The sequence below is a fragment of the Solanum tuberosum genome, unplaced genomic scaffold, assembly GCF_000226075.1.
Source record: "Solanum tuberosum cultivar DM 1-3 516 R44 unplaced genomic scaffold, SolTub_3.0 scf00287, whole genome shotgun sequence".
Classification (NCBI taxonomy): domain Eukaryota; kingdom Viridiplantae; phylum Streptophyta; class Magnoliopsida; order Solanales; family Solanaceae; genus Solanum; species Solanum tuberosum.
The window spans coordinates 372,426-383,109 of NW_006239211.1; the positions used below are offsets into that span (position 1 = coordinate 372,426).

The following is a 10,684-nucleotide window of genomic DNA, read 5'->3' on the forward strand; positions in this document are numbered from 1 at the left end:
TTTGTGACCCCCCCCCCCCATCCCCCCCTTTTCCACTCTACTATTTGAGGACCCTATTTTTTACAATACTTATTCCACATATAGTTGGCCCAAAGATATTTGACAGTTCTGAACCTCTTCCAAAGTTTAGCAAATAAAGCTTTCGAGACATCAAATAATGTCTGAATTCTAGGCCACCTTCTTGCTTAGACAAACACATTATTCTCCCAAGATACCCAATGCTTCATTATATCTTCGTTCTTGTTATTCCAAAAGAATCTAACAAATAATTTGTGAAGGTCATGAATAACTCACTTGGGTGGGTTTATAGCTGAAAGGGAATGAATTGGCATACTTAGAACTACATTTGCAATTTGCACAGTCTTACCTCCATAAGAAATAATTTTTCCTTTCCAAACTTAAGCTTATTCCTTACCTTTTTTAAAATATCATTATAGAAAGATCTCCTTTTTCTAGCATGAGAGATGTACACCCAAGATATAATAAAGGAAATTGACCTCTATTGAATCCGGTGATCTGTGAGACTTGATTAATTACATTGCCTGAGACCTTGTTGTACATGTAGAAAAAACTTTTCTCTTTATTGATTGTCTGACCAGATATCCCTTCATACTCATTTAAGGTATTCATCACTAAATTTAGAGAATACTCATCAGCATACACAAATATTATGGTGACATCAACATATGGTAAGTGGTTGAGGTCAGAACTCCACTTTGGCATTCCAAATCCTCTAATGGTTGTATCTTCAAATAAGACATTCAAACACTTAGATAACAATTCTGCTGATAAGATAAATAAAGCAGGGGGACAGAGGGTCACTTTGCTTTACTCCTTTGGTTGAATGAAAAAAATCTTATAATTGTCCATTCAGAAGGATAGAGTACCAATTATCAGACAACAACCTCCAGATTTTATCTAGAAATACTCCCAAAAATTCAAATGAGGAATTGTCATGGCACTCTATCATAAGTTTTTGTCAAATCTAGCTTTATAGCTACATTGGCAGGCATACCCTTTTTTCTAATACCAGTGATAATCTCTTGAGCCAATAGCACATTCTCTATGATATTTCTGTCTTTCACAAAATCAGACTGATTCTTAGAAATTAGTAATGGCAGAATAGCTTCAAGTCTATCATGCATGATTCTAGAAATGACCCTATTCAAGAAATTACTGAGGCTAATGGGTCTCATTTTAGAAACTTATTCTCTACCTCTTTTTTGTTTTATAACAATACAAGATTAGTGTGAGTTATTGACTTAGGAAAAGTGTGACTATCATAGAATGCTTTTACCACTTTGATAACATCATACCCTACAAAATCCTAGCACATTTGGTAAAACCTTCATGAGAGATCATCTGGGCCACTGCTCTATCTCCATCCAGCTCAAAAATTGATTTCTTACTTCCATTTCAGTGGGCATGGCATTTAGAAGAATATTATCTTCTTGTGTTACCGTGTCTGGAATGTTTCTAAACATAGGAGCCTCCACAAAATTCTCCTCTCGGGAGAATTGATTTTGGTAATAGTTAATTGCTTCTATTGCTAACTGATCTTCTTCGAGTCATTCCCCTTATGATTTTTGAATCATTTTAATCTGCAATTTCTTTCTTCTGCCATTAACCAGGTTATGAAAAAACCTTGTATTCTGAACCATCTACTCCTCGCATTTTGCATCCAAAACTCTTCCTCGTAATGTAAGTATTTCTTTATTTTTGCTTGAGCATGTTGTAACACTGTTATATTCTCTTCGGTTGGGACTTCTTCAAATAATTCCTCCGTAATTATGACGCTTACACCTAATTATTTTAATTTTTTGTTCATTAATTAGGTAATTTAGATACCAAGGTAATACCCATAATTACGATCTGACCCATCTAATATCATTATTTTAAGGCTTAAGTCATCGATAGCCACTTAAAGTTGTCTGCATATTTCACTTGAACACCTCAACTAAGACTTGTACCTATTGAACAGCTAGACAGCAAGAAATTTGTACCTATTAAACCCTTTTTGCTGACATGGCAAAGTGTTTGTAGTACACACAAAGAGAGGAGCGTGAAAGCATAATTTTTTAGCAAAAAAAAAAGAAAAGATTTTATATCTTCTTCATCTTTGAGAAAGCTCCCATCACCATTTTTCCATTGCAAGTTGCAGCCATCACCACTCACAATACTTTCTCCTTCCTTTTCGATTTTCAGCCATTCTCTTTCTCCAATACACCAGCTTACCAAATCGGTTGTTACCATCCACAAGTCTACCATCGTCAAACGACCTTAGCCTTACAAATAGCCAACCACACATTCAAATCGGCCACCTTAAGTTTTTCGTTGGAAAAAATGGTATCTCTGCTGCCACCAAAAATATTTATCTCTTGTTCATCTCTTTTGTCAAATTAAACCCAAACATAAATTAAATATAAATCTTAAAATAAAAGAAATACAAAAAAAAAATGAAGTGGAGATTCCTTTTCATTGACACGGGATGTTAAGCAAATGTCATTACATAAAGACACAAAAAAAAAACAAGCAATCAGTGATCGATCGTCTTCTTACTTTAGTGTTCATTATTTCCAGCGAAACTCCATTTTTTCCGGCAAGAATAATACGAATTTGAAAATATTCTTTCACATTGTTAATGTATTCAAATTCTAAAAAACTCACAACACAAGAAGAAGAAAGAATATCAATAAATCTAAATTGATGTTTGAGGATAAGAGTAAGATTAAAGAATGACCGCGTATGGTGTTTTGGGGAAGGTTCTGGTGAAAGAGGAAAAGGGTAAGGATGGTTTTCTTTCTAAAAAATACTATAATTTTTCCTTATAATTTATTTTTATTAGTTATTCTAGGCCCAATACCATGTGTCTTCTTTTGATTAGTTACTATGCCACATCATTCGCGAGTGTATAACACACACTTTCTTACTTCAGCTGATTGTCTATAAAGTGTTCGATGGGTAAATTTTTTGATTAGTCAAGGTGTTCAATTGGAACAAGCCTAAGATAAGGTGTCTAAGTGAAATTTGCGTACAACTTTAAGTGGCTATCGATGACTTAAGCCTTATTTTAATTGATAATACATATTTTATGATTACTTAATCACTGATTACTAACTCTGTATGATAAAATTTCTTTTACGGAGAAGGGTCTAAAACACCCTTATAGTATCAGAATTGGTACAAAAATACCCCTCATTTTACCTTTTGGCCTCAAAATACCCTTGGGGTTAACCTTTAGGGACCTATTTTGTCCTTTTTGACTAACGGACTACTTAGTAAATATATTTAATTATTTCATTTATTACATGGCATGTTGTAATTAGTTGGAAATTTAATTAATTAAAAGCCTAAATTTGTTTTGACCCAAACACCCTATCCACCGACCCATCTTCAAAATACCCAACCCATCCAAATAAAACACCCATTACCCATTTCTTTAAACAAAACTCTAACATTTCCCCCCCAACTTCATCAGTTCTTGGATCTGCCGCGATGTTCAAGTAAAAAGTGAAGAAATCGATTTGCTACTCCGATAAAGTAAGAACTGAAGACTTACTCTTAATAATTTTCATAACTATTGTGTAATGATTGTTCGATTAAATGTATTTCGTAAATAGTTAGGGTTTAGTTTTATTCGATTTTTGATTGCGTTTGGTCTATTGTACTATAGTGTTGTGAAGTTTGTGTAGTGTTGACATTATACATTGTTTTATGATGTTAGGGCCTTTTATTGCTTTTACATGTTTTATAGATTGTTTTCTCGAGTTAGGTATGTGTATGACTTTATTGTTCCCAATTTGTGCACTTTTTTGTTTGTTTTAGTGTTGTATTCTATGTGAAGTTGAAATAAATAGTGTTAGTGGTCCCTATAACTTTACTACCTTTATCTTCAAATTAAATAATGTTAGTTTTCCTATAACTTGTTTTGTTTATGGCTGACAATTCCTTTTCACTTTTTTTGTCTGCCATGTGAAAATTTTGAAGAATGACCGAAAAAGTGGATTTAGTATTTAACTATGGGGGAAAGTGGGTCCTTTCTCCTCAAGTTGTATACATTAAAAAATTGAATGAAACCTGGCATGATTATGATGTGGATTTGTTGTCATATATTGACATTTGCTCAGAGTTCATTGAGAAATGTGAGTTTAGGGCTGTGAAACAAATGTTAGTAACAGTAACAGGGCCAACTGATAGAGATATTATTTGCTTTAGGATGATTCAAGCATTAGGACTCTACAATCTGCTATGTCTAGTCAGCTTAGTGTTCTTCAATTATTTGTTGTAGATGAGGGTGAAGCTACTGCTGTTATTCCTAATATTTGTGACCTGAACAAGCCTTACCCTGCTGTGCCAGTAGAGGTAGCAACTGATTGTGAATCAAATGAGGAGGATGAGGATCAGAATGAACCTATTCCTAGTGATTACAATAGTGATGAATTAGAAGTCTTTAAAAAGGAAAAAAAATAGAGAGATCAATGACAAGCTAGACAGATTCTTAGAGTTGGAAAAGGGCATGTGCTTTAAAGATATTAAAGAAGCTAAAAGAATTGTGAATTTTTACTCTATTGTTAGAAAGGTTGCACTTAAAGTTGAAAAAAGTGACTCTACAAGATTGAGATATTTGTGTGATACTGGTTGTCCATTTGAGTGTTTGATATCTAAAGATAGGAAAAATCAGGGATTCAAAATTAAAACCTTGAACACCAAACACTCATGTGGTGAAAATGCTTTTAAGAATAGAAGAGCCACTCAAGAAGCTTTAGGACACTACTTCAAGAAAAAACTTCAGAATAATTCAAAGTACAGTGTAAATGATATGAGACAAGATTTGGATGATAATTTTAATTTGAATGTTAGTTATTCCAAGATGAAGAAGGTTAAAAGGCTTGTGTTAGAGAAGTTGGAGGGTAGCTACATTGATGATTTCAATAAGTTGGAGGGTTATGCTCAAGAATTGAGGGACAGCAACCCTGGTACTGATGTTATCATAAATATATCTAGAGAGGCTTTGGAACAAGGAAAAACAAGATTCTTAAGAATGTATGTGTGCATTCAAGCTTTAAAAAATGGCTGGAAAGGAGGTTTGAGGCCTTTTATAGGGCTAGATGGGACTTTTTAAAAGAAAAATGCAAGGGAATCTTATTGGTTGCAATGGGACAAGATTCAGTGAAACATTTCTATCCACTTGCTTGGGCAGTGGTGGACAGAGAGACATCTAGAACATGGAAATGGTTTATTGAGTTACTGATAAATTCTCTAGACCTGGCAGATGGTGAAGGTGTAACATTCATGTCTGATATGCATAAGGTAGTTGTTTCTGATTTTAATAAGTTTCTGATTTTCAGTTTAATTCTTATACAAATAATACTTTAACTTGTTATGATTTTTATTGTTACAGGGGCTACTGGATGCTGTTAGTCAGGTATTTCCTAAAGCACATCATAGATGGTGTGCAAGGCACATAGAAGCTAATTGGAGCAAGGCTTGGAAAGGTGTACAGATGAAGAAGTTATTGTGGTGGTCTGCCTGGTGCACCTATGAAGAAGAATTTCATGATCAATTGAAAGTCATGGGTGATGTGTCTAAACAAGCTGCAAAGGATTTGATATGGTACCCTGCACAAAACTGGTGCAGGGCTTATTTTGACACAGTCTGCAAAAATCACTCATGTGAGAATAATTTTACAGAGTCATTCAACAAATGGATTCTAGAAGCAAGGGCAAAACCTATAATCAAGATGTTAGAAAATATTAGAATCAAGGTGAGTTGTTACTGCTTATATTATCATCTTTTATATTACCTTAATCTAACAGTTAGGTTCTATGTAGGTTAGATTAATGTGGGATAATAATGAAAATTAGAGTTTGGGTTGTTTACAGTTTGGTGATTTTGAGTTTTCAGCTCACAAAGTTGTAATTTTTCTTATTCTTTTCAAATTCTGCTGTTTTTTGTTGTGAACTATAGCCTTGTTTCTCTTTATTTGAATTCTCTTGGGTATTTACAAAACCAATTTATCAGGAACTGAATTTTACATTTGAGATTAAGGTCTTAAAGAGCAGTGTTCAATTCTCTGTAAATTTATTTTCATTGATAGATCTAGTATTTTAATAGGAATAGCAGAATATAGCTTGATGTGACTGTTATATTGATAGGTTATGTTGATCTTACTGTTGTATTGTTATATAGATTATGAATAGGTTGCAAAAACTTGAAGAAGAGGGTAGAAATTGGAAAGGAGATTTGAGTCCATATGCCATGGAATTGTATAATGATTTCAATATCATTGCACAATGTTGTCAAGTTTAATCTAATGGAGACCAAGGATATGAGGTAGTTGAGGGTGAAGATAGGCATGTGGTGAATCTTAATAGGAAGAAGTGTACATGTAGGACATGGGACTTGACTGGTATACCATGTCCTCATGCCATTAAAGCATATCTTCATGACAAACAAGAACCACTAGATCAGTTGAGTTGGTGGTATTCCAGAGAAGCTTACATGTTGGTATACATGCATAAAATATAACCTGTTAGAGGTGAGAAGTTCTGGAAAGTTGATCCTTCTCATGCTATGGTGCCACCAGAAATACATAAATTAGTAGGCAGGCCAAAACTTAAGAGAAAGAGAGAAAAGGATGAGGCAAGGAAAAGGGAGGGGTGTGGTCAGCTTCAAGAAAAGGACTAAAAATGACCTGGGGACATTGTAGTGCAACAGGTCACAACCAAAGAAGATGTCCTATGGCATGTAATTTTTTTTACTTGGTCAATATTTACACTAGTTAATTCAATATCTAACTAATTTTGTCATTTTTGTAGCTTCAAAGATCAAAACAACCAGCCCAAGATGTGCCAGTGTCAGCATCCAAAGCCAGCCAAGAAGAATCTGGTAGTGTCTTCATGCCTACTCCTGACTTTATTGTTTCTTCAAGTCAACAGAGTAGCCAACCTGCTGGTCCTTCAAAGTCAAAGAGAAAAATAGTTGCTGATGAATCTGAGTATGAGCAACATGTTGCACCTTCAAGTGTAGTTGCTGATGAGGATGGAGGTGAGCATGAAAGTGAAAACGAGCAGACAATTCTAAGGCCGAAGGCAATTTCTGAAGCTAGGACTAGGCTTCAAGCTAAAAAGATACAAATTCGATCAACTGGTACCAGGAGGATTGGCTTCAAAGGAGATGACAATGGTGTGAGCATTCCAACTAATCTGTCATACTCACCAAGAAAATTGGCATGGAAAGGAAAAAAAGCTATGACTTCAAATCAGTTGACAGTTGAAAAGGAGACAAGAATTGGCAAATTGAAGGCAAAGAAAGGAAAAGAAGCTACGACTTCAGATCAGTTGACAATTGAAAAGGAGAAAAGAATTGGCAAATTGAAGCAAAGAGTGGTGGGAAGAAGTAGTTGCATTATGAAGTTGTTTTTTGTTTTCCAGTGTTATGTAATGGCATGATGAAACTTAATATATTGACTTTTTTTATGTTACTCCATCTTGAACAAGTGTCTGTAAGTTTTTGTGGGTTGAAAATATATGACAATGTCATTACTACTTATCTATGTAGTTGTTGTTTTTTGTTTTCCAATTGCATTATGTATGTCTTGATGGTAGGCTTAACAGATCTTGTGAGTTGTGAATCCGCAGTGATATTTCTTTTGAACTAGAGTGAGTTGATAATTTCTAGTGTTGAGAGTGTTTCTTTAATTTTGGCTGTCTACTAAGTTGTACAGACGACGAAATGGCTGAGAGCATATTATATTGTTAACCTGCATTTGTGTAAAATTGAAAAGCAATCCATAATTTAGATGCTGTAAAAATTTGCAGATTGCTGTAAAAATACAAATTGCTAAATGGTAAAAATGCAGATTTTGTAAATGGTAAAAATGCAGATTGCTAACATTAACAAGATTGCTAACAACTTTTCCATTACAATCAAGAGATCAACAAGATTGCTAACAACTTTCAACAAGCAAAACACGATGACATTACATCAGTTGTAACATGGTGATTGCTAACATTACATCAAAATACTAATGACTACACCACACTACTAGAACAGAGCTACACCAAACTACTCACGACTACACATTACAAACAATCCAAGAAAAGAAGTTCAAACATAACTACAGTACACTACATCAACTTGGCAGCTACAAAACCAACAATAATACCCCAAGAGATCAGAAGCAAGCTTGTCAATTGAAGCCCTTTCAATTCCCACTTCAGTTTATTATCATCCAAGTTCTTCAAATTAGAACATTCAATATGATGTTCCAACTCCAAGTTTGAAACTTTATCCTCCAAATTTGAATTTTCAAAAAAAAATCATATCATTCAAATTAGAATCAATGTTTGGTTTATGAATTTCAATGCCACCCATTTCCTTTAGGATCTTCTTCAATCGGTTTCTTTCCTTCCGAATTGAATCTAATTCAATCTTTTGATTGTGAGTCATCAATGACACATGACTTGGAAGTTTACTATCGATCCAATCCAATAACCACAAGATAATGAGCCAGGACGACAACATTTGAAGAATCGACGTCCACCATTCTCACGGCTCATAGCAGTAAAATATTTTGATATCAATCCACACTTACATGTACGAGACTCAACTTGTTGAGGAGAAGAAACAGAAGAAGATGTCAACATTGAAACAACACAAAATTTAACAAATCTGATGAAGAAGATGATTTCCAAAAGAGCTCCAAGAACTAACTGATGAAGTTGGGGGGAAATGTTTAGGGTTTTGTTTAAAGAAATGGGTAATGGGTGTTTTATTTGGATGGGTTGGGTATTTTGAAGATGGGTCGGGTGGATCCGGGTGGATAGGGTGATTTGGGTCAAACAAATTAGGCATTAATTAATTAAATTTCCAACCAATTACAACATGCCACGTAATAAACGAAATAATTAAATATATTTACTAAGTAATCTGTTAGTCAAAAGGGTAAAATAGGTCCCTAAAGGTTAACCCCAAGGGTATTTTGAGGCCAAAAGTTAAACGAGGAGTATTTTTGTACCAATTCTGATACTATAAGGGTATTTTAAATTTTAATATTCAATAACTCTTGATTATATGTCCAAACAAATTTATATGTTTCAATCAATAATTAAGTAACCATTCAAGTTATATAGGATGTTTGTTTTATTTTTGTCAATTAATTTAGGTAATTTTAGACATTTCAGAATTTAGTGAAAAGGTAAGCTATTTTTAAAAAAAATATCTTTCGCACTACCAACAAATGAGGGCATAAAATCCAACTAATCAAATCAGTTAAAATCATTCTCGAGTTTGTTGCATTGAACAACGAAGATCTAAAAGGTAATTTTATAAGCTATTTATTAAACGTAAATTTAACTAAATTCATATATAGTTCATATATATCTATCTATCTACTTAAAAAAGCATGAACTCCCAAACTTAAATGTTGAATTACTATAATACCCCCAACTAAAAATACTCAATTTATTATATTTATTAATTTAATTATATTAAAAGTAGATACCTTTTCACATTAGAGGGTTGTGATTTTCTCAAAGAGTTGTGACTTTTCCAAAGGGTTGTTGACTTTTTTGACGGGTTATGACATTTTTGATGAGTTGTGATTTTTTCGAAGGGTTGTGAGTTTTCAAAGGGTTGTGACTTTTCCAAAGGGTTGTGACTTTTCTGATGAGCAATGACTTTTTCGAAAGGTTGTAACTTTTCTGATAAGGCACAATTAGCATCTACTGATACTACTATTTGTTAGCTATGTTGGAAAACAAATATTCATAGCGGAAGCATACCACTACTTACATGAATAATAGATAACCAATATTGTTTATGCTAGACCACATAATCATGCTAGAACACATAAACATACTGAAACTTAATTCGATAAATACCTCTTGAAGCATGAACAGATACCTTCAAGCGAATCCCCAAGTTAGACAGTCCTTCAAGTGAATCTACAAGATAGCCATGGTCTTCTACAGTGATCCCAAGTTCACATCTGAACTCTCTCAATACTAGGGTGGGCAAGTATCGAATAGAAAACTAAACAATCTAGGGCTAGAATAATCCCTAATTATAGAGATTTCTTCAAAGTCCAAAGAGGAGAACCAAACACACGTTATTTTTCTTCAACCGAAAAATACACGCTAGTTTTCTTTTTATAAGAAAACTAACGCCTCTCCCCTTTTCCCTTTAGAATTAGGATTCTGAGTTCTAGTTAAATATGGGCACTGGAGGGACCACATAATTAATTACTGAGGCTTCCTATTATGGAAATAATTCCAAATAATTAATTTGAATTATTCTTACCATAATAAATTACAAATCATTCCACTAGAAATTCGTAATTGCACTCCTCTATTTATATTTTGTAATTCCCCATTAAACACTTATGTAATTCCCCATGTTAAGATTTCAGATACTAATCAATAAATTAAATTACTGACGAATTTAACTTAATGATTAATTTCCTTTAGAGCACTACTTAACTTATTTCATGTGTCGGATTCATAAATCCACTTGCAAGGTTTGACACGATGAAAACTTATAAGTTTCTCAAAAAGGCATATCAATCAATCTCTATAACGAGACATGGATTCCATCAACTAACTTATTATTTCACCAATATATATTATTATCATCCAACTTACCAGGAATATTGACCCATCTCAGAATCTCACCTTTTAATAAA

At 33.7% G+C, this 10,684-nt stretch overlaps 1 protein-coding gene across 3 annotated transcripts in view; it reads left to right on the plus strand.

Annotated features, from left to right (window-relative positions):
* Window positions 1-7,551, plus strand: part of LOC102578363 (uncharacterized) — an 11,055-nt gene extending 3,504 nt beyond the window's left edge. For 2 of the 3 annotated variants that reach the window (XM_006359036.2, XM_006359035.2), the window contains 2 exons: window positions 5,402-5,764; window positions 6,819-7,551. In XM_006359036.2, coding sequence (XP_006359098.1) covers window positions 5,402-5,764; window positions 6,819-7,451 — 996 coding nt within the window. In that variant the 3' untranslated portion in view covers window positions 7,452-7,551. Of the gene's footprint in view, window positions 1-5,137; window positions 5,311-5,401; window positions 5,765-6,818 lie in introns of those variants that run through there. The other variant, XM_006359034.2, reaches the window with a different exon arrangement.
* The last annotated feature ends 3,133 nt before the right edge of the window (window positions 7,552-10,684 follow it).